General features: G+C 39.1%; 1 protein-coding gene across 3 annotated transcripts in view; it reads left to right on the top strand.

The window, feature by feature from the left end:
• The window catches only part of wdr90 (WD repeat domain 90), a 102,924-nt gene that overhangs the window by 10,390 nt on the left and 68,130 nt on the right, over positions 1–24,404 (top strand). For 2 of the 3 annotated variants that reach the window (XM_072268872.1, XM_072268871.1), the window contains exons 3-9: positions 3,221–3,397; positions 4,429–4,567; positions 6,376–6,546; positions 11,838–11,961; positions 12,849–12,919; positions 15,378–15,487; positions 22,819–23,049. In XM_072268872.1, the coding sequence (XP_072124973.1) occupies positions 3,221–3,397; positions 4,429–4,567; positions 6,376–6,546; positions 11,838–11,961; positions 12,849–12,919; positions 15,378–15,487; positions 22,819–23,049 (1,023 nt within the window). Of the gene's footprint in view, positions 1–3,220; positions 3,398–4,428; positions 4,568–6,375; positions 6,547–11,837; positions 11,962–12,848; positions 12,920–13,229; positions 13,361–15,377; positions 15,488–22,818; positions 23,050–24,404 lie in introns of those variants that run through there. The other variant, XM_072268873.1, reaches the window with a different exon arrangement.

The raw sequence follows: 24,404 nt of genomic DNA, 5'->3' as shown, positions 1-24,404 counted from the left end.
AACGAGTACAAGCCCAGTTCATCCAGTCTTTCTTCATATGAAAGTCCTGCCATCCCAGGAATCAATCTGGTGAACCTTCTTTGTACTCCCTCTATGGCAAGTATGTCTTTCCTCAGATTAGGGGACCAAAACTGCACACAATACTCCAGGTGTGGTCTCACCAAGGCCTTGTACAACTGCAGTAGTATCTCCCTGCTCCTGTACTCGAATCCTCTCGCTATAAGTGCCAGCATACCGTTCGCCTTTTCACCGCCTGCTGTACCTGCATGCCCACTTTCAATGACTGGTGTATAATGACACCCAGGTCTCGTTGCACCTCCCCTTTTCCTAATCGGCCACCATTCAGATAATAATCTGTTTTCCTATTTTTGCCACCAAAGTGGATAACTTCACATTTATCCACATTAAATTGCATCTGCCATGAATTTGCCCACTCACCCAACCTATCCAAGTCACCCTGCATCCTCTTAGCATCCTCCTCACAGCTAACACTGCCACCCAGCTTCGTGTCATCCGCAAACTTGGAGATGCTGCATTTAATTCCCTCATCCAAGTCATTAATATATATTGTAAACAACTGGGGTCCCAGCACTGAGCCTTGCGGTACCCCACTAGTCACTGCCTGCCATTCTGAAAAGGTCCCGTTTATTCCCACTCTTTGCTTCCTGTCTGCTAACCAATTCTCCACCCACACCAATACCTTACCCCCAATACCGTGTGCTTTAAGTTTGCACACTAATCTCCTGTGTGGGACCTTGTCAAAAGCCTTTTGAAAATCCAAATATACCACATCCACTGGTTCTCCCCTATCCACTCTACTAGTTACATCCTCAAAAAATTCTTATGAGATTCGTCAGATATGATTTTCCTTTCACAAATCCATGCTGACTTTGTCCGATCATTTCACCGCTTTCCAAATGTGCTGTTATCACATCCTTGATAACTGACTCCAGCAGTTTCCCCACCACCGACGTTAGGCTAACCGGTCTATAATTCCCCAGTTTCTCTCTCCCTCCTTTTTTAAAAAGTGGAGTTACATTAGCCACCCTCCAATCCTCAGGAACTAGTCCAGAATCTAACGAGTTTTGAAAAATTATCACTAATGCATCCACTATTTCTTGGGCTACTTCCTTAAACACTCTGGGGTGCAGACCATCTGGCCCTGGGGATTTATCTGCCTTCAATCCCTTCAATTTACCTAACACCACTTCCCTACTAACATGTATTTCGCTCAGTTCCTCCATCTCACTGGACCCTCTGTCCCCTACTATTTCTAGAAGATTATTTATGTCCTCCTTAGTGAAGACAGAACCAAAGTAATTATTCAATTGGTCTGCCATGTCCTTGCTCCCCATAATCAATTCACCTGTTTCTGTCTGCAGGGGACCTACATTTGTCTTTACCAGTCTTTTCCTTTTTACATATCTATAAAAGCTTTTACAGTCCGTTTTTATGTTCCCTGCCAGTTTTCTCTCATAATCTTTTTTCCCCTTCCTAATTAAGCCCTTTGTCCTCCTCTGCTGAACTCTGAATTTCTCCCAGTCCTCAGGTGAGCCACTTTCTCTGGCTAATTTGTATGCTTCTTCTTTGGAATTGATACTATCCCTAATTTCTCTTGTCAGCCACGGGTGCACTACCTTCCTTGATTTATTCTTTTGCCAAACTGGGATGAACAATTGTTGTAGTTCATCCATGCAACCTTTAAATGCTTGCCATTGCATATCCACCGTCAATCCTTTAAGTGTCATTTGCCAGTCTATCTTAGCTAATTCACGTCTCATACCTTCAAAGTTACCCCCCTTTAAGTTCAGAACCTTTGTTTCTGAATTAACTATGTCACTCTCCATCTTAATGAAGAATTCCACCATAATATGGTCACTCTTACCCAAGGGGCCTTTCACGACAAGATTGCTAATTAACCCTTCCTCATTGCTCAAAACCCAGTCCATGTACTGAGACATTGTCTTGTTTACAAGGTGAAGAACAGGATGATTCCACATTGGCCTTCCCACCCTGTTTTCAATAGCACCTATCACCCAGTTCTGTTTCTTCCTCTAACCTGGTTCTATCCACCTATCACCCACACATTTTCCCATGGGATCCCGTATTCCCCCCCCGCCCCATCAGATGTCTGCTGCCCATCAGCCTTCTATTACCTGGTTCCACTTGCACTTTTCTTTGTCAGAGACCAACATGTACACCTCTTGTGTGTCCACATCACTCTTTAGCCTCTGCCCTACCTTCACTCTCCCGTCATATACCTTTAGCCCTTTTCCTCATCTGTTTCTATCATCCCAGCTTGTCTTGCAACTCCACCCCTCCTGCTCACCCACCTGGCTCCATCAGCCCTTCATCCCTCATTCCACCTAGATCCAACTATCACCTGCTATTGCCTCATGCCTCCCCCTTGGAAGATGCTGGCTATCTTCCTTCTACATTCTCAGCCCTGATGCTGGATCTTGACTTTGACTGAACCTTTACCTACACAGATGCTATCTGACCCTCAGTTTGTTCTTAGACTCATGACATAAATTATGTTTTCATCTGATATTCAAGAAATGGCCATGTTGTCTTTCTGCAAGTGTTTCCATTTGATGAGAAGATTACATTAAAATTAGATAGAGTAGAATCAAGGAAGATAGTGATTTCCCTCTATTTAATTGCATCATCCATGGTGGCAGCCAATGTAGTGACTTAATTGTAAACATCTTTTCAGCCATAGAGGATGCTGGAACTAAGCACTGTCCCTGCAGTTGGTTATTGGAAGGAAATTTTAGAGTGTGCATATTGTCTGAGTTTTCCCTTTTTCTATTTTAAAAATATGTGTATGATTAACCTCTTGTGAGTGTGCTAAGATACCTTTAGTTTACTTGAAATTGAGTATTTGCTTTTTAGGTAATTGGTTTCTACATCCCATAAAAATTACTCTTTCTGTCTAAAAAGAGTATACAGGTAAAGGAACTTGAATAAGGGATTATGCCTATTTTGCCGATAAATAATTTATTTTCCATATTACTCAGTGTTACTGCTCCATTATGTAGAATCATTTTATAAAAGAAAGACTTCAATTTATTCTTTTACCACCGAGGTTTATTAACTTTTCCCCGAAGGCATTTTGATCAATTCGTTGTAGGATAAGATATTTGTAACCATAATTTGTATGGTTTAAGTTGATTTAGCAGCTTTAACTGAATATGTTCTTTGAACTTTATGTTTTAAGGATAAAACTCTGAAATGCACAGTTTATCGCATCCGAGGCTCCATCCCTGCTGGTAACTACATACAGTTACCAAAAACTACTACTCAATCCCTTGGGCTAGTTGGTCGCTACCTGTATGTCCTCTTCAAACCAACTGTATCCAAATACTTTGTGGTTCATTTTGATGCAGTCACTGAGGTATGTGTTGATTAATAACCTCTGGATGTTGTGCGTTTGTTAGCTTGATTTTATTAATGGAGTTAAATGCACTTAACAAAAAGTCAGTAACTTTAATAGTGTTTGTCAAGATCATGCACCACACTTCAGTCAAATTGTTAATTTCTTGTTTTCATGGATGTTTCAGGTGTAAGGAAGCAAAATGTGCAGGAAGACCCAGTAGGAAATCTGTTAGAAAGTTTTCGATTGATGAGGAATTATTAAAGACCCTCCCAAAATGCTGCAGCTGTTCTAAAAGTTGATTAGTCAGTTATAATTGGCTTTGGAGATTGATTTTATTTCCACTTTTTGAGCATCCATTTCTCTCCTCTTAGTCCTCCTTTGAACATAAGCTGTGAGAGGTCCATTGTGTAATTTTTTAAGGTTTTATATTACCTTTGCCCACTATAATGTTTGTTTTGTTCTGTATTTTAATAAATTCTTTGATAGGCAAGGCAATTGCAACCATAATTCAGATGCTTAAGGAATTTAATTTTGTAGAGCTGAGGATATATTAGGTTCTTCAGACTGTTCAGTTGGACAATCTTGAAGCATCAGCCTAGACGTTAAATCATAGCAGGCGAATTGAATGTGGTCACCATTGCTACTGAGCCAGTTCTATTTTCATTTGTTTCCATTCTGTGTACAGTTTAGTTTACGACTGTGCCTGCATATGCAGAATTCTCCAATTGCTTTTTGTTTGCTGCTTTTCTTTAACATTCCTGAAACTAAGTAGATGAGCAACCAAATTATTCCCATGCCTATATTAAGATGGATGCAAGTTAAAGAAGAGTTTGATCTGTGTTCATAAACAATGTTTGGAAGCTTTGAGATTTACAAACACTAATTTGGATCATTGGTTTGTGCAGCATAGTATACCAAGTATTTTTCAACTTTTGACTGACTGGCTGCATTGCACCTGGGAGAGAAATTGTTTGAAAATTGGTGCTTCTTTTCTTATGGGGTAATTTCATGCACTTTTTCTGTAAGTAACTAAATCCATGTCTCTTCAGGATAGTCAAGTCATTCGGATTTCATTCTCTAACCTATTTAAAGAGTTCAAGTCCACGGCCACATGGCTTCAGTTTCCTTTTGTTTGTGGTGCTGTGAAAGGCTCTGTGTATAATGCTACTGCAAAAACTGCAAAGCAAGGTAAGGGAGTTTTCAACTTCTGTCTTTATTTTTATTGCACAATTTCCTCAATTGCTTGTATTTAGAAAAAGATAGTACTAATTTATATTTTCTTTTCTGTGAAAAATTTACCAAAACTCTCAAGTGATTTATTGGTATTGAAGTAATTCCATTCTCTTCTTTGAAATAGTGCAATGAAATCCTTATTGATTACCAATCTGAATAAATAGGTTAATGTAATATCTTTTCTAAAAGATGACAAATCTGAAATGCCTTTCAGGACTTGGTCTAATTTTATGTTGAAAGATATGGCTACATTATGACACTTCATTTCCAGAAATACTGCTGAACAAGTGTCAAATATAAAAATAAATTAGTATTAGTTTAAAAGAAAATCCATCAGAAAAAAAGGACTGAATCCTGTAAAATCCTAAGATGATGATGATCAACATTCAAGAATTTTGAAAGTTGGCTATGAAGGTAGTGGATACTCTAGTTATTAACTTCCACGATTATATAGATTGTGGAATAGTTCCTTCAGATTTGGAGGGTAGCAGAAAGGCGAAGGAGAACAGACTATAGAAAGATGTAATATTAAGACACAGAAAATAGATCTCCAACTTGTATTTTGACAAATCTATTGGAGATTGTTAAGGATGTATCCAATAGAGTATTGACAGGAAACCTGGGGATATGATATATTTGGATTTTCTGAAGGCTTTCAATAAGAGGATGATACACTAATGTTGAATAAAAGCTTGTTCTCAGTTACGAAAACAAGGGGAAGATTAATTGGATTGTGGTCAAGCGGCTAGCTGCAACTAGTCTGATACCATAGGGAGCATTATTTAGGTCCCTAATATTCATAATCTGTATTTTGTCAGAAAGGATCAAAAACTTCAAAGTGTGCTTATGCAAAATTAATTGGGAATGTGAGTAATGAGGATATAAAGAAGCTTCAAGGGGATATGGACAAACTAAATGAATGGGCAACAACATGACAACTAATTGAAGAATTTCTTGTTTGAGTTCAACTGGTTCTTCTATTCCAACCTGGTTTGGTTTGTGTAGGACTAGGTGCCCTTTAAAGTTGTTAGCAATTTACTTAGTCGTCCCGGTAGTTGGTAAAGAAAGATAATGCCTTGAGGTACCGTAAATAGATTTGGGCAATAAGTGTATATATTTCTGTACTGCTTACATCCTGAGGACATTTAGTTTAGTTTGCACAAACATCATTGGTCTAGAGTAACAGGTGGTCTACCCTTCCCTTTCCAAGCAACTGAACCTGGCTATACAGAAACTTATTTAATCACAATAGAGTTTCAGACCTGAATTTTGTTTTCTCAGATCTACATAGGCACCTGATTAAGCAACATAGTATATTTGAAAATAAATATAATTTTTGCTTTCAAATACTCCTGTTGACTCCTATCTTTAAAAATTCTCACCTGAGCATTTCTGACCTTCTAACATTTCCTGATTTTTATTACTTTACCATCAGCAGCCATGTGTTCAACTGCAATGGCTTTGAGCTCTGGACTTGCCGCTCTAAATTTCATGTTTCTTTCAACTACGTTAATGCTCTCTTTTTAAACATTTGGCTACACTTTTAGTCTCTCTTACTGTCAGTTGTCATTTAATGTGAACTGGCTTTAGATGATTTAAGATATTAAGGGTGCCATATATATTATAGCTGTTCTGTTAACGATAAATAGGAGTCAGTTTAAAAGATAAATCTTTAGTTACTACTGAATATGCATCTTATCTGTTAGTTATATTGAAGTTATCTATGGATAAGCTTGTAATCTTTTCCTTTTATCTTTAAACAGACCTAGTGGGCATTGCCCCTGTTGGTGTAAAATGGACGTGCCTGATGATGGATCTTCGTTATATTTTGTCATTTTATTTAAATAGACACTACAGCCACCTGAAAAACATTAAACTTTGCTCTAATATGTTTGTTAAGAACATCTTTACCAGTGACTTGTTGTTTGAGCCAAGTAAGTGATCATATTATTATCATGGATATCCTATTTTTTCCAAAAACTTCTTAAATACTTTGCATTTCAGTACCCAGTTTTTTAAAATAATTCATAGATTTTTGCCTTCAATACTTTTTTCACATCAAATAATTTAATGACAATTTATTTTTTTAAATTGGTGATCAGAAGTTTCTCTTTCTTTCTTTTTTAATCTTTTTATTAGTTTCAACATCATACACATTACAACAAATAAGTACAGAGCAATTGGGATTGTATTAATTAATAATAATTATATGATAAAAGTATACAGTCAGGTAACACATAGTTAGTAAACCTCCCAAAATCTCACAGATTAACAATAAAATATGTAAAGAGTATACATAAAATAGAAAAATATCATAAAAAGAGAAAAAGTATATCCCCTTAAAAAAAACTAATCTACCCAAACTAAAAGAAAACTAAGGAAAAGAAAAGGAAGGGCTATTATGATACCTCAGATAGAACCAATAGTGTCGCCACTTCCACTCCTCTCCCCGTATATTGAAATCACAAAATAGGTTTAGTAAGGGTCAAATTACATCATGTGGAAGTATTGAATAAATGGCCTCCAAGTCTCATCAAATTTGATAGACGGGTCATAAATGACACTTCTAATTTCTTCTAGATTTAAACAAGATATAGTTTCAGAAACCCAGTGAAATGTAGTTGGAGGACTAATCTCTTTCCAATTCAATAGTATAGATTTTCTAGCCATTAGAGTAACAAAAGCAATTATCCGACAAGCTGAAGGGGTCAAATGATGCTTTTCTATCATTGGTAAACCAAAGTTGGCAGTAATAGGATGAGGTTGTAAATCAATATTGAAGACAGTTGAAATAATATCAAAAAAATCATCCCAATATTTTGTCAATAAAGGGCAAGACCAAAACATATGAGTTAATGAGGCTATCTCAGAATGATATCTATCACATACAGGGTTTATATGAGAGTAATAATGAGCTAATTTATCCTTAGACATATAAGCCCTATGAACAACTTTAAACTGTATCAACGCATGTTTAGCACAAATAGAGGAAGAGTTAACTAGTTGGAAAATTTTTTGCCATTTCTCAGTAGGTAAGGTAAGCTTAAGTTCCCTTTCCCAGTCATTCTTAATTGTATTGGAAACATCTGGATTTATTTTCCTTATCATATTATAGATAATTGCTATTGAACCTTTCTGAAAAAGGTTTAAATCCAAAATTTTTTCCATTATATCAGTAGAGTATGAAATCGGAAAGGTAGTAAGAACAGTATTTAAAAAGTTTCTAATCTGTAAATATCTAAAAAAAATGTGATCTAGGTAAGTTATATTTATTAGATAATTGTTCAAAAGACATAAAACAATTATCTAAAAATAAATCAGAAAAACGTGTTATACCTTTTGTTTTCCAGACCAGATATGCTTGATCCAAAAAAGAGGGATGAAAAAGAAAGTTGGATATAATAGGGCTAGTTAAAATAAATTGATTCAGTCCAAAAAATTTTCAAAACTGAAACCATATTCGAAGAGTATATTTAACTATTGGGTTATCCATTTGTTTGTTCAACTTAGAAAAGTCAAAAGGAAGTGGGGTCCCTAAAATAGAACCCAGTGAAAATTCTGAAACAGAATTTCATTCAAGATTAACCCATTGTGGTCTAGAAACTGTGTCCCAATTCCATGTCCAAAATTTTAAATAACGAATATTAATTGCCCAATAGTAGAATCTAAAGTTTGGCAATGCTAAGCCACCCTCCTTTTTGGGTTTCTGTAAATGTCTTTTACCTAGTCTAGGATTTTTATTCTACCATATGTATGAGGAAATTTTTGAATCAACATTGTCAAAAAAAGATTTCGGAATAAAAATTGGCGGTGCTTGAAATAAATACAGAAACTTAGATAAAATAATCGTCTTAATAGCGTTGATCTGACCAATTAATGACAAAAACATTGGTGACCATTTAGTAATCAAACCTTTAATCTGATCAAGTAAGGCTAAAAAAATTAACCTTTAATAAATCCTTATGCTTCTTAGTAATTTTAACTCCTAAATAAGTAAATTGATCAGTAACTAATCTAAATGGTAAACACTTATAGTTTGGAACCATCATATTTAACGGAAAAAGTTCACTCTTATTAAGATTCAGTTCGTAACCAGAAAATTTACTAAACTTATTCAACAAGGATAAAGTTACAGGAATGGTTTTTTCTGGGTCAGAAATATATAATAATAAATCATCTGCATATAATGATAACTTATGTATCTCTTTCCCACGAGTAATACCAAAAATATTTGGTGAATCTCGAGTTGCAATTGCTAAAGGCCCTAAATCAATATCAGAAGTTTCTCAAGAGAACATTAAGTAGTATGCAATAGAACATTGGGGAAAATTTTTTGGAGACATTGTAAATTGTACACAGCAAAAGTCTGGAGACAAATAAGAGGTTACAATCAAGAGGGAAGTAAGATTGAGTGATGGTAGTAAGTAGCAATAAGTGGCCTTGGTGATCAATAGAAAGTGATGTAGATTCTCAGATAAGGCAAAACTGGACACAAATATTGCGTACAATTGGATGTAAATAATCTGAGTGACGTGGGATGGTTTCAAATAGGAATGGGAAAAAATACAGCCATTGACCTGAAGCCAAAAGAAAATGTTTTTTTTGTCTTAATGGCATTAGTCTGGAAAAACTTTGGCTCATTCATATATAATGAACATATGAATCAGAGGCAGGTTTAGTCCATTCAATCACTTGTACATGCTTTGTCACAATATGATCACGGCTGATTGCAATAAACACCACATTTTGAGGGGTAAATTTTTTTTCACAAATGATAGTTGACTTCTAGAATGAGTGCCAGTGGAGGTGGTGAAGGCAGCACAGTAATAATATTTAAGAGGTATCTGCACAGCTATGTGAAAATTTTTGGCACAGAGCAGTATGGAATTGATGTAGTCAAGTAGATGGGCATGATGATCAGCACAGATGCTGTAGATCAAAGGGCCTTTTCCTATGCTGGACAACTCTCATAAGACACTAATCCACCTGCGAAAATGGAAACTTTCACATTTTTACATTAAATTTCGTTTGCCATATCTTTAGTCATTCCCTTAACCTATCTACATCCTCTTGCATGTCTTCCTCAAAACTTTTCTTAACTTTTCTTGTGTCGTCAGCAAGATTGTCAACCATACTTTTGGTATTTTCACCCACGCCATTTATATACAGTGAATTCCAGTTAATTGGGGCACATCAGGACCAGTACATTTTGGCCCAATTAAGCAGATGTCCCAAATAGCCGAAGTTTCATGGAAATCATTAAAAGGTATAAAAAAGGCAAACTGCTCTTTAACAGAGTAATAAATTATTTATATGAAATACCAAACAAATCAGAACGCTAGTAATCTTATTAAAGTAGTATAAAACGGTGTATTAGTTCCTAATAATTATCAGTGGAGGAATTCATCCAATGTACATGCCATGTTCTTTTGATTGGCTATAAATGAACAAAATCAGTGCAAGCACCTCGTGCAGATAATAGATGATCCTTCATTGCCTTCCTGCATGACTAGTTCAAGTTCAGATATGTCAACTTCATGACTTTCATTATCTTCCTATTTCCTGCCTTGATGTTGTGATATAATGCTTTTGATGATTGCATGGTGCAAATCTTCATTTCATTGTAACATCTAAAATGTTTGTTGATGCTTTTGATTTCCTTGTAGTCCCTAACTTGTTGAAGTAGTGAAATTGTTTCATTTTCACTCCCGGCTGTTTCAGGCATTTCTAATTCTGAATGCTTGAAACCAGAATTAACAAAACAGTTTTGAGTTGTCTTACTGCTTATTCCTTGCCAACTATCAAGATGTCAAACTGTACACTACACAGTTATGCGATCCGTTGCTTTCTTTGACTTGATAGTGCTGCGTGTTTTTAACAAAGGGAACCGTCTGGCTTCGCATGATTAGTTTAAAAAAAGGCCTATGTCATTAGCATTGTATCTGTAGATGTCATGAGCATAAAATTTTTGAAGCAAGTCAGGGACTTTTGCAAATTTCCATGTGCTTCAGCACTTACAGCATCACCAGTATTTTTCTTGCCATGTGCTTTCTTGAATTTATTCTAGTGCCTACCTTTCTATCGAGGCAACTAACCATTTGTTGCTTCAAAATCTTTGTGATTTAGGTTCTTAGCTAGCTCCTCGGACTTGTTTTTAACATTGATCCACTGACACATAGATCTCATGCAGTTACAATGGAAATCTATTGATTGAGGGCCTCTTCAACATCTGGATCCTTATCTTCATGCTTTCGTTTTTGGGATGTTCTCTGTTGTCCCCCGCATAATGCCCATTCTTCCTGAAGTTTATCTTGCTGATGTATTATACGTGTGCAATTGTAGATTTCGGCACTCCAGTTATTGCTGCCAGCTGACAATGAGTTGTGTTGGGCTTTTAATTTAGTTGAGTTGGATAATTTTTTCAGCTAGTGTCAAATCTTCTTGCGGCAGCTTGGCAAGGATCTGAACATTTTAAAAGGTTAAAATAAAAAACAAAATGATCAAAAATCGCTGCTGTTTGATTCTGCGTCCATTGAGCTCACAAGCTCATGTAACTGACGTTATTTAAAACTGTTTGCTTTAAGCAGGGTGTAGTGTCTAATGGCTTCAGAAGGGCATGCGACTGAGGCTAGTTAGAAACTGTTCGGCAACAGTGTCCTATCCCAATTAAGCAGCATTGTGTCCCAAATAAACGAAGGGCTATTTTCTTGATTAATTTTTCTTCAAGAATTGTCCCAAAAATGCAGCTGCCCCAATTAAGTGGTGACCCAATTAACTGGAATCCACTGTATAATTCCTGTAGCACACCATGCATTAAAAAAGACCCATTCATGCCTAATTTCTGTTTCCTTGACCCTGCAAACTGTGAAAAGCCGTAGGATAACACAATAAGGGAATGAGCAGGACAATAGAGTGAAAAAGCAAGGTGACATTGGCTACCTAAGGTTAACTACCCGTGTCCAGGAAATTTCGTTATAGATTGCCAAAATTAATCACGCAGGAATTGGAAATGCCACTCAATCTGCTGGGTTATTTCAAAGCAGCATGTTTATGGATTCTGTTTAGGTGGACTATAAGCAAGAGGATGAAGGATTACTGTATTCACTTCCTTTTGAAGTCGATCTTGCGTCCTTGCTTATAGTTTATGGAATGAATAATCAACGTCAACTGATGTAAGAAATCAAGATTTGCCACTTTTATGTAAATGCTTTATCTGCCTGTTCAGGTGTGACAGTTCATAAAGCTAAGCAGACGGGACTGGTGCTGCATGGTGTTTGCCCAATGCCGCGAGAAATGGCTTTCCTTGTGCCTAAAGGAGAAAATTGGCATGATCTCTATGATTATATCAGGTCAGTTTCGCTGCATTGAGAGAAAATATTTGTAGCAAATACTCATTACAAATAAGTGAGTGACCGGAAAATATGCTTCTTGGTCATGTTGGTTAAAGAAGAGAAACACCATGATATGCCTACAACCAAACCCTCCTTGTTGGGCTTAAGGTGTTTTCAAGGATATATGAATGACAGGATTTTTTTTGTGTTGTATGTGTACTTCATTGTGGGGATTGGTTACTAAGGTAGTTAAATGTGCCAAAATAGACAAGGCATGAGACTCTTAACTCATTGACTTTCACAATTAACTTGAGAGTGATGTGCCATGAGAAATAGTTTATAGTTAATTAGTAACATTAATGTGAATTTAGAAATTTAACTGAATATTGACTAAGTTTCTGGAGCTTTCTACTGAAAGACTCTAAGAATTCACAAATGATCAATTATAAACTTGCTGCTACTTTTTTGAGTTTCCATAAAACAGGTGGCCAACCTTTTACATTCCACGTGTCAATTTTTTCACTCACAAGTTCAGATGCGCCATACAACTCTTGTAGCCCCATTCAATTCATGTAAAAATATGTTAATATAGAACTTGCGTGTGAAAAAATTGCATCTGAACTCGTGCATGAAAATATTGACGCATGGAATGTAAAAGGTTGGGCACCCCTGCCACATAAAAAACCTTGTTTGCAGAACTTGAGAACTACCCTGTCAACTGTAATCTTAATTATAATTAATTATATCAGTGCAAAATGAAGCGTTTAGATTCTGGTGCATGTTGCTCAAGCACAAAAAACTGGAAATGCTAGAAATCTAAAAATTAAAAACAGAAAACGTGTGTTTGATCCACTTGGCTTTGTTGCTGCATGGGAATTTACTTTGATTTATATGTTTGCCGTTAGATTTCCTTCAGATGGAGTAAAGATGCCATATGACTCAATGCAGAAGGGTCAAACAAGCCCAGATAACACAGGTTAGAAATGTAATTAACTTAATTTCAAGATTAATATGAAGAATTTCAAAGGTCTTCCAGCTTTGTATTGTTAGTTCTTTCGTTACCATTTAAAGGTCCAGTAGATAGGTTGAGTCGCAAAGTTTTTGACACTGCTAAGGACTAGTTAAAGAGAAGGACTTTAGTTGTAGTGGATGTATGCTTCTGTACTAATTTTTGCTTGCCATAGGTGAGGTGCCAGATCAGAGAATAACAAATGTGGTTATGTCTTGAAGATGGGAAACAGGAATAAGTCACAAACACAAGAAAATCTGTAGATGCTGGAAATCCAAGCAACACACCAAATGCTGGAGGAGCCCAGCAGGCCAAGCAGGATCTATGGAAAAGAACAAATAGCCGACATTTTGGGCTGAGACCCTTCATCAGGACTGGAAAGGAAGGGGGAAAAGTCAAAATAAGAAGGTGAGAGGAGGTGAGAAGTACAAGGTGGCAGGTGATAGGGGAAACCCAGAGATGGGGAGGTGTTGAAGTAGAGAACTGGGAATTTGGTGAAAGAAGTTAAGGGCTGGAGAAGAGGAAATCTGATGTGAAAGGACAGAAGACCATGGAATAAAGGGAAGGGGGAGGAGCACCAGAGGGAGGTGATGGGCAGGAAAGGAGATGAGATGTGACAGGGTCACAAGAATAGGGCTTGGTGAAGTGGGGAGGCAATTACTGGTTCAAGAAATTGATGTTCATGCCATCACGTTGGAGGTTAGCCAGGTGGTATATAAGGTGAGGTTCCTTCAACCTGATTGTGACCTCATTGTGGCAGAAGAGGAGGCCAGGAACTGACATGATGGAATAGGAATGGGTAGTAGAATTGGATGGCCACCGGGAAATCTGGCTTTTTGTGGTGGATGGAGTGAATGTGCTTAACAAAGCAATCTCCCAATCTACATCGGGTCTCATTGTTATACAGGAGGCTATCCCAGGAGCACCAAATACAGTAGATGACTGCAACACACTCTTAGATGAAGTGTTGCCTCACTTGGAAGGACTGTTTGGAGCCCTGAATGGTAGTGAGGGAGGAGGGGTAGGGACAGGTGTGGCACTTGTTCTGCTTGCCAGGAGGGAAAGCAGTAGGGAGGGATGAATGGATGAGGGAGTTGTGTGGGGAGCGATCCCTGCAGAAAGCAGGAGGGAGGGAAAAATGTGTTTGGTGGTGAGATCCCGTTGGAGATGGTGGAAGTTACAGAGAATTATGTGCTGGATATAGTGGCTTGTGGGGTGATAGGTGAGGACAAGAGGAACGCTATCCCTGGTGTAGTACCAGGAGGATGGGTGAGGGTAGATGTGTCTGAATTGGAAGAGGTGTGGGTGAGGACAGAGTTAATGGTAGAGGAAGGGAAGCCTCTTTCTTTGAAGAAGGAGGACATCTCTGTTGTTCTGAAATGAAAAGTCTCACCTGAGAGCAGATGCAGTGGAGTTGGAGGAATTGAGAGAAGGGAATGGCATTTTTACAAGTGACAGGGTTGGAAGGGATATAGTCCAGACAGCTGTGAGAGCCAGTTGATTTATAAAGGATGTCAGTAGATAGACTGTCTCTAGACATGGAGACAGAGAGGTCGAGAAAGGGGAGGGAGGTTTCAGAAATGGGCCGTGTAAATTTAAGGGCAGGGTGGAAATTGGAGGCATAGTTGATGAAATTGATGAGCTCAGCATAGGTGCAGGAACCCGCACCAATGCAGTTGTCAAGAAGACCCCTTCTCTTTCTTCCATGATCTTCAGTCCTCTCCATTCAGATTCCCCCTTCTCCAGCCCTTTATCTGTCACCAATCAACTTCCCAGTTCTTTAGTTCACCCCCTCCCCCTCCCAATTTCATCCATCACCTGTCACCTTGTACTTCTTCCTCCCCTTCCTCCCAACTTCTTAATCTGACTACTCCCCTTCCTTTCCAATCCGACGAAGGCTCTCGGCCAAAAATGTGTACTGTTCACCCTTTTCCATAGATGCAGTCTGGCTTGTTGCGTTCCTCCAGCAGTTTATATATGCAACAGGAATAAGTTCCTGGTAACTACAGGTATAAGGACGAAAGGAAGCTAAAGGAAAATTTAATGAGGGATAGGATTATATTACACTTGGAAATGCAGGAGTTAGTCAGATAATCAGCAGGCTTTATCAAGGGGAGATCCTGTATAACCAATTTGAATTTTAAAGTGATAAAATGTTTTGATCAGGGAGTGTAGTTGATGTAGTTTATATGGACTTAAGTAAGATCTTCAGATTTCAATAAGGTTTTTGACAAGATGAGACATGAGAGATTGGTCCAGAAGATCAGTAAGTTAGATACCGAATTGGCTTGGTGATAGAAAGCAGAGAATGATGGTAGAGAATTGCTTTTGAAATTGGAAGCTACTATTTGGCATTAAAAGCTTACATCTCTTTTGACTACAGTTTCACCTGTAATATGCTCTGGTTTTGTTTTACCTTATCTAGGTCATTCAACACATTGCACTCCGATTAGAATGAATTCACACACAGTGAGTGTCAGTAAGGCTGTCAAAGACAGAGTTTCCCTCATCCAACAAATTACCAGCCCAGAAGCAGTGAGTACCTGACAAAAATCCTAGTGACCCAGTACTTAAAGTGTTTTAATTTATTCAGAGTTTATTTTTGCACAATTTGTCTTGATGTCAAGATTACTTTCAGTGGATTACTTTGGAAGTACAGCTACCATTGTTATATCACAAAGAATATACAATTATTTAGTAATCTCACAAATTGAATATAGAGCAAAGGATTCACAAGCAATGGTAATCTTTTTGAAATGTAGCAAATAGTGTTTTGTGGATAAATTCACATACAATTTATTTTGAGGAAGTACCATGGGATCTTCTAACCCTTTATGAAAGGGTAAGTGGAATTTCAATTCGAAGTAATATTTGGTTACGGCCATCAAATATGGAATATGAATAGATCTTATCTAATTCTAGCTACAGTAATCAGTATCCAGGACTGGGGCTTCCACCCACTGTCTCCAGGCCTTGTTATTTCATATCCCCAAGGTAGCTGCTGTACAATGAGTACCCACGTTAGAAGAGACTAAGTAACCAGTCTCGGCAGCTGAGGCAGCCAGTTGCTGAGACCACTATTGATATGCACAGATTTTTCAATGCCATCACTTTGCTGAGACCAAGAATGGAATTGCATTTATCATGGAACACTTTGAAGACTTCATTTGTAACTTTGTACTTGATGTGACTGTCCTTATTCCTTGCATGGTATTCCCATTGGTTCAGCCTCGCCATCTCTCCTAGCCAATAAGATATTGAAAAGGGAACAACCCGAAATTTAAAAAAAAACTGCCTCAGGAACAGGCAGTATCCCTGCTGAAGTTCTAAAATGTGGCAGAGAACTATTAAGTCATGAATTCGTAATACGATTCTCCACCTATGGAATGAAGTCCTAAGAGGTCCTACTGCTTATCAGGGAAAGTGAAGAGGTGATAGACAGGAGCTACAGGGAGGTAGTCATCCCTAGGCTACAGGGGTCAGAAAACTGGGTCACTGTCAAGAAAGGGAAGGGAAATGCCCGAATAGTGGAGAGCACACCTGTGGCTGTCCCCCTCAGCAATAAATATCTTGTTCTGGATGCTGTTGAGGGGGATGACCTGACAGGGGACTCCCACGGTGACCGGGTCTCTGGCACTGACCCTGGCGCTGTTGTGCAGGAGAGAAGGAGGGAGAAGAGGAATGCGGTAGTCATAGAGGATTCCATAGTCAGGGGAACGGACAGGAGATTCTGTGGGCCTGATAGAGATACCCGCATGGTGTGTTGCCTCCCAGGTGCCAGGGTACGGGATGTCTCGGATCAGGTCCTGAATATTCTGAAGGGGAAGGATGAGCAGCCAGTTGTCTTGGTACATGTTGGTACCAATGACATAGATAGGACAAAGGAGGAGGTCCTGAAGAGAGACTTCCAGGAGTTAGGAAGGAAGCTGAGAAGCAGGACCTCCAGGGTAGTAATCTCGGGATTGCTACCTGTGCCACGTGCTAGCGAGGGCAAGAATAGGATCAGGCAGATGAATGCGTGGCTGAGAGACTGGTGCAGGGGGCGGGGCTTCAGATTCTTGGATAATTGGGATCTCTTCTGGGGGAAGTATGACCTGTTCAAAAAGGACAGGTTACACCTGAACCCGAAGGGGACCAATATCCTGGCGGGAAAGTTTAATAGAGCTGTTAGGGAGGGTTTAAACTAATTTGGCAGGGGGATGGGAACCGGAATGACAGAGCGGAGGAAAGGGAAAACAGAAATAAATCCAAGATAGTGAGCAGTAAAGATGTCAGGAAAGACAGGCAGGTGAGGGGGCAAATTTGTAGCCATTGGGATGAGTTGCAGTGCAAAAAAGTTGCAGTGAAATCAAAGCGAAAAGTACCAAATACTGGCCTTAAGGTGTTGTACTTAAATGCATGCAGCATAAGGAATAAGGTGGATGATCTTGTCGTACAGCTACAGATTGGCAGGTATGATATTGTGGCCATCACTGAGACGTGGCTAAAGGATGCATGTCTCTGGGAGCTGAACGTCCAAGGATACACGGTGTATCGGAAGGATAGGAAGGTAGGCAGAGGGGGAGGTGTGGCTTTATTGGTGAGAAATGATATTAGATCATTAGAAAGAGGTGATATAGGATCTGAAGGTGCAGAATCTTTATGGGTTGAGCTAAGAAATTGCCGGGGTAAAAGGACCCTGATGGCAGTTTTATACAGGCCTCCAAACAGCTGCAGTGATGTGGACTACAAATTACAACAGGAATTAGAAAAAGCTTGTCAGAAGGGCAGTGTTATGATAATTGTGGGGGATTTTAACATGCCAGTGGATTGGGAAAATCAGGTTGGCACTGGATCTCGAGAGAGCGAATTTGTAGAATGCCTGCGAGATGGCTTTTTAGAACAGCTTGTTGTTGAGCTCACTAGGGGATCAGCTGTACTGGATTGGGTATTGTGTAATGAACCGGAGGTGATTAGAGAGATTGAGGTGAAGGAACCCTTAGGAGGCAGTGATCATAACATGATTGAGTTCACTGTGAAATTTGAAAAAGAGAAGCCGAAATCTGATGTGTCGGTATTTCAGTGGAGTAAAGGAAATTACAGTGGCATGAGAGAGGAACTGGCCAAAGTTGACTGGAAAGGGACACTGGCGGGAAAGACGGCAGAGCAGCAGTGGCTTGAGTTTATGCGAGAAATGAGGAAAGTGCAAGACAGGTATATTCCAAAACAGAAGAAATCTTCGAATGGAAAAAGGATGCAACCGTGGTTGACAAGAGAAGTCAAAGCCAAAGTTAAAGCAAAGGAGAGGGCATACAAGGAAGCAAAAATTATTGGGAAGGCAGAGGATTGGGAAGTTTTTAAAAGCTTACAAAAGGAAACCAAGAAGGTCATTAAAAGGGAAAAGATTAACTATGAAAGGAAGCTAGCAACTAATATCAAAGAGGATACTAAAAGCTTTTTCAAGTATATAAAGAGTAAAAGGCAGGTGAGAGTAGATATAGGACCGATAGAAAATGATGCTGGAGAAATTGTAATTGGAGATAAGGAGATGGCAGAGGAACTGAACGAGTATTTTGCATCAGTCTTCACTGAGGAAGACATCAGCAGTATACCGGACACTCAAGAGTGGCAGGGAAGAGAAGTGTGCGCAGTCACAATTACGACAGAGAAAGTACTCAGGAAGCTGAATAGCCTAAAGGTAGATAAATCTCCCGGACCAGATGGAATGCACCCACGTGTTCTGAAAGAAGTAGCTGTGGAGATTGCGGAGGCAGTAGCGATGTTCTTTCAAAAGTTGATAGATTCTGGCATGGTTCTGGAGGACTAGAAGATTGCAAATGTCACTCCGCTATTTAAGAAGGGGGCAAGGAAGCAAAAAGGAAATTATAGACCTGTTAGCTTGACATCGGTGGTTGGGAAGTTGTTGGAGTCGATTGTCAAGGATGAGGTTACAGAGTACCTGGAGGCATATGATAAGATAGGCAGAACTCAGCGTGGATTCCTTAAAGGAAAATCCTGCCTGACAAACCTATTACAGTTTTGTGAGGAAATTACCAGTAGGCTGGACAATGGAGATGCAGTGGATGTTGTATATTTGGATTTTCAGAAGGCCTTTGACAAGGTGCCACACATGAGGCTACTTAACAAGATAAGAGCCCATGGAATTACGGGAAAGTTACATACATGGATAGAGCGTTGGCTCATTGGCAGGAAACGGAGAGTGGGAATAAAAGGATCTTATTCTGGTTGGCTGCCGGTTACCAGTGGTGTTCCACAGGGGTCCGTGTTGGGGCCGCTTCTTTTTACATTGTGCATCAACGATTTGGATTATGGAATAGGTGGCTTTGTGGCTAAGTTTGCTGACGATACAAAGATAGGTGGAGGGGCAGGTAGTGCTGAGGAAACGGAGAGTCTGCAGAGAGACTTGGATAGATTGGAAGAATGGGCAAAGAAGTGGCAAATGAAACCATAGAAACTACAGCACAGAAATACAATGTTGGAAAGTGTATGGTTATGCACTTTGGCAGAAGAAATAAGCGGGCAGACTATTATTTAAATAGGGAAAGAATTCAAAGTTCTGAGATGCAATGGGACTTGTGAGTCCTCGTACAGGATACCCTTAAGGTTAACCTCCAGGTTGAGTTGGTAGTGAAGAAGGCGAATGCAATGTTGGCATTCATTTCTAGAGGAATAGAGTATAGGAGCAGGGATGTGATGTTGAGGCTCTATAAGGCGCTGGTGAGACCTCACTTGGAGTACCGTGGGCAGTTTTGGTCTCCTTATTTAAGAAAGGATGTGCTGACGTTGGAGAGGGTACAGAAAAGATTCACTAGAATGATTCCGGGAATGAGAGGGTTTGCATATGAGGAACGTTTGTCTGCTCTTGGACTGTATTCCTTGGAGTTTAGAAGACTGAGGGAGACCTCATAAAAACATTTCGAATGTTGAAAGGCATGGACAGAGTGGATGTGGCAAAGTTGTTTCCCATGATGGGGGAGTTTAATACGAGAGGGCATGACTTAAGGATTGAAGGGCGCCCATTCAGAACAGAAATGCAAAGAAATTTTTTTAGTCAGAGGGTGGTGAATCTATGGAATTTGTTCCCACAGGCAGCAGTGGAGGCCAAATCATTGGGTGTATTTAAGGTAGAGATTGATAGGTATCTGAGTAGCCAGGGCATCAAAGGTTATGGTGAGAAGTCGGGGGAGTGGGACTAAATGGGAGAATGGATCAGCTCATGATAAAATGGCGGAGCAGACTCGATGGGCCGAATGGCCGACTTCTGCTCCTTTGTCTTGTGGTCTTATGCCACAGTCATTGGCAATTTTCAAGAAAGTGTTCAAAGGGAGTTTTGAGTTGTAGTGTGGATTCTCTCCACAGTGGACATCATCCATTTTCTAGTACTTAAGATGGATTTCAAACAAGACTACTTTATAATGTGGATACTTTTCAATTTTTCTTACACAAATCTGAACCTCGCCTCACGTAAACAACCCTCGAGCGAAACTCATCTTCAAAAATATTGGATTTTTTTTTGTTAAATTTATGGTGACTGCACTCTAGAACAGGAGTTCCCAACTTGGGGTCCAGGGACTCCTCCCTTCATGGTGGGGGTCCAATGCATAAGAACGGTTGGGAACCTCTGCTCTAGAATCAAAGTCTCTGAAACCTTTGTAGTTGTGCATTTGCTGCACTTGGAGATCGAGCACCAAGCCATCATTGATTCAGAGGATGTGAAAGGGCGGGCTGTGTGCTCAGCATCTGGAAGACAAATGAGCTCTGTCAGCCTGCACTGTACAACCCTGGTGAGTTCCTAAAATATCTCTTTCCTTAACCTGGCAATAATAAAATTCATCTTCAGTTTGCCAGCACTGTATTTGATAATTGAAGAAAAGGATACAGGCAGCGCCCGGGTTAGGAACGAGATCAGTTTCTAAGTCTGTCTTTAAGTCAGATTTGTACGTAAGTCGGAACAGGTACATCTGGTCTTACTTAATGTCAGTTAGTCAAACGTTTGTCTTAGTATATAGTATATATTTTACCTTTCTGTGCATATAAAACACATAAGAAACACTTACAAATACGCTAAAACATCTTAAACATGATAATACAGTACATAATACAGTAATAATAAAAGTACCTATGGTTCCATCGATGTCTTGCATACCGGAAGGGGCATTCGTGAGGTAACATTATGATGGACCTGGTGCTGGAGAGTCAGGGTTTGATTCTGCTGCTGGAGAAGGGAGATTTACTACAGAAGTCAGTTTCTTGAAGTAGGCATCAAGAGAGGCTTGTACAGAGCTTTTCTTTTTCGATGCCTTATGCCCTGGTGTACTTTTTTCCTTTTTCGAAACGTGGGTCCTTTCAGGCATTTTTTTTTTGCAAAATAAGCCAGTCTCATCTACATTAAATATTTGGTCTGGCAAATAACCTCCTTCCTCAATAATTTTTTTCAACATTTCAGGAAAATCACTCGCTGCTTCACCTTGCAGTTCAATATTATGTAAATTTGCCCTCACTTTGAAATGATTGAACCAACCCCTACTCGCAACAACTTGTTCATCACAATCACCTTCACTAGCTCTACTTGCAGCTTTTAAATAATTGAAAAGGCTTCGAGACTTTTCTTGCAGTAAATTAATGCTAATAGGAACATTATGCTGATTTTGATTGTCTAACCAAATTATCAATAGCCTTTCCATTTCAATAATTAAACCACTGCGTTGCTTAGTAATAACTGTAGCTGTCATCGGGCCAGGGCCTTTCAAATGCTCCATTATTCTCACTTTATCCTTTAAAATTGTTCTGATTGTTAACCAACTGAATCCTAACTCTTTTCCAATGACTGATGGTGTTTCATCTCTTTCCGATCGCTTTATTATTTCCACCTTATTTTCAATTGTGATCATTTTCCTTTTCTTTGATCCATCACCAGCACTTGCATCGGATTTGCACTTTGGAGGCATTGTTACAAGGGTAAATAAGAGAAAAATATACGCCAAATACAAAGTTACACACTCAACACAGTGTTGATGGCAACGTGATCCGAGTTAAAATGTTGGACGGCGTTCTCCTTCCTTGAGCCGACAAACCGCTGAAGCCGTGTAATGTTTTCATGAGCGTCACAATGTAGTGCGTGCGTTCATTATTACGAACCATTGTATTTAACTCAAATTTTCAATATAATAGGCTTTATGGCAGTCCGTTCATAAGTATGAGTTGTCCGTAAGTCGGATGTTCGTAACCCGGGGACTGCCTGTATTTTAAGTTCAAGATCTCAAACCTGGCAGTACCCTGTCTACCTGGCAAGCGATGATCTCTGTCTTCCTTTTTGCTTTTGAGACTTACAATAACTACTTTCTGTAGGCATCTTGAGGTGCTTTCCACAAAATACTTAAGAATTTACTGGAAGGATAACCAATGTAACCAATGCCAATTTCTCCAGTATTGCACTGCTATTTACATTCACTCAGTCCTTTTGGGCAGGCCAACTCATTCACATTTTTAACACCAGACTACTGATAAAGAACCTCTATTTGAGGCTATGTCTTAGAAAGAGATTACCATATAGACAATGGAAAAGACTCTGGGCCTCCTTGTGCTCAATGCTTCCTTAAAAACATGTAACATCTCTATTGATTTTTGGTCTATGACCACACAAAGTGCCATTTTGGTTAGTATTAAGGACCTAAAGTCCTTGCATTGGGAATTTGCAGAAGTCCTACATAAATGGTAGAAGGAGCATGAAACCTCATTATCAGATTTTACTTAAATGTATTCCAAAAAAAATCCTTTAACATTTCTTGAAATTTAAAGTTCTTCTAACAGAGTAATCCTTTTCCTCTTTTTGTTGTCTATTCTTCAAGAGTTGTTTTCTTTTCCAGGAACGGTGTAGGTATCGGAGATCGCCTCAGGTTGTTAAGAGCATCCCAGAAATACATTTGGATACCACATTGTCATCCAGTCATGGTGGAGTTAGCAGGGAATGTGAGACTGATGATACAACAAAAGGTATTGAGTGTATGAAAGTGATTCCAGCGGATGATGGTGGAATTCATGTTTTTGCGGATCACAGTGGTAGAGCAGTAATTCACAGAGCCAGCAGTGATACAGAGGTGAGATTTAAAATTTATCAATTATATTTAAATTTCTGCTAGTTTAATTTTAGGTTCATAGTTGGTGAACTTTTGATCACTATTTTTGATTGGAGTTTAGGTGAAATTTCAAAAGTAATTTATATAAAGATAATTGGATAAAAAGTATAATTTTTGGATGGTGGAGTGGAGATGCGTCTCTCTACCAAAGGAGGTGTAAGACACTCCTTTCTTCTGCTAGCCTGCAGGTCACCCTTGGGCAAGGTGTAGCAGCTGCTTAGACCCTGATCAGGATCATGTGAAGTCATGGGAGCAGGTGGTGGATAGTCGCATGAGCAGCTGGTACATATCATAAGTCCTGGTAATGTGACCACTGACGCCTGTGAGGACCACTCATAATAGCTGAGGTCTCCCGTCTTGTAAAGACACTGCCCAGAAGAAGGCAATGGGAAGCTACTTCCTTAGAAAAATTTGCCAAGAATAATCGTAGTCATGAGACCTTGGTTGCCCACGTCATATGACATAATACATGATGCTAATGAGTATAATTTAATTAATTTTTCTTTAAATCAGAATATTATCAAAATTTGTTGCTTTGCAGCGGCAGTACAGTGCAAAGATACAAAATTACAATAACATACCAAGTGAATAGTACAAAACTAAAGGAATAATGAAATACATTCATGAGTTCAGAAATTTGATGGCAGAGTGAAAGAAGCTGTTCCTGAAGTATTGAGTGTGGATCTTCAGGCTCTTTTACTTCCTCCCTGATGATAGTAATAACAAAGGGTATGTTACAGATGGTGAAGGTCCTTAATGATGGATGCTGTCTTGAGGCTCCATTTTTTTTAAGCTGTCCTCAGTGGTGGGGATGGATGTATCCATGATGGAGCTGGCTGAATGTATAACCCATCCTGTACATTGGAACCTCCATATGAGGCTGTGATCTAACCACATGTGCTCTCCAGTAAACATCTATTGAGACTGGCAAGAGTCATTGGTGGCAGATCAAATCTCCTCACAATCCTAATGAAGCAAAGCCACTGGTGTGCTTTATTTGTGATTACATCAATATGTTGGGCCCAGGACAGATCCTCAGAAGTGGTGACACCTAGGAAATTAAAGCTGCTCACTGTTCCCAATTGTTAACAAATATTTGGACTTCATCAAAAGCAAACAGACCCTAAAGTGTAGTTTCCCAATTTAAAATTTGCAACTTTTAATTTGTGGTCCCTATAAAATGTATTCACTCCCCTTGGAAGTTTACATGTTTTATGGTATTACAACATTGAATCACAGTGGATTTAATTTAGCTTTTATGACGCTGATGAAAAAGACTCTTTCGTGTCAAAGTGAAAACAAATTTCTGCAAATTG

The sequence above is a fragment of the Mobula birostris genome, chromosome 9 (assembly GCF_030028105.1).
Source record: "Mobula birostris isolate sMobBir1 chromosome 9, sMobBir1.hap1, whole genome shotgun sequence".
NCBI classification, from domain to species: Eukaryota; Metazoa; Chordata; class Chondrichthyes; order Myliobatiformes; family Myliobatidae; genus Mobula; species Mobula birostris.
This window is presented reverse-complemented; position numbering and strand designations above follow the sequence as displayed.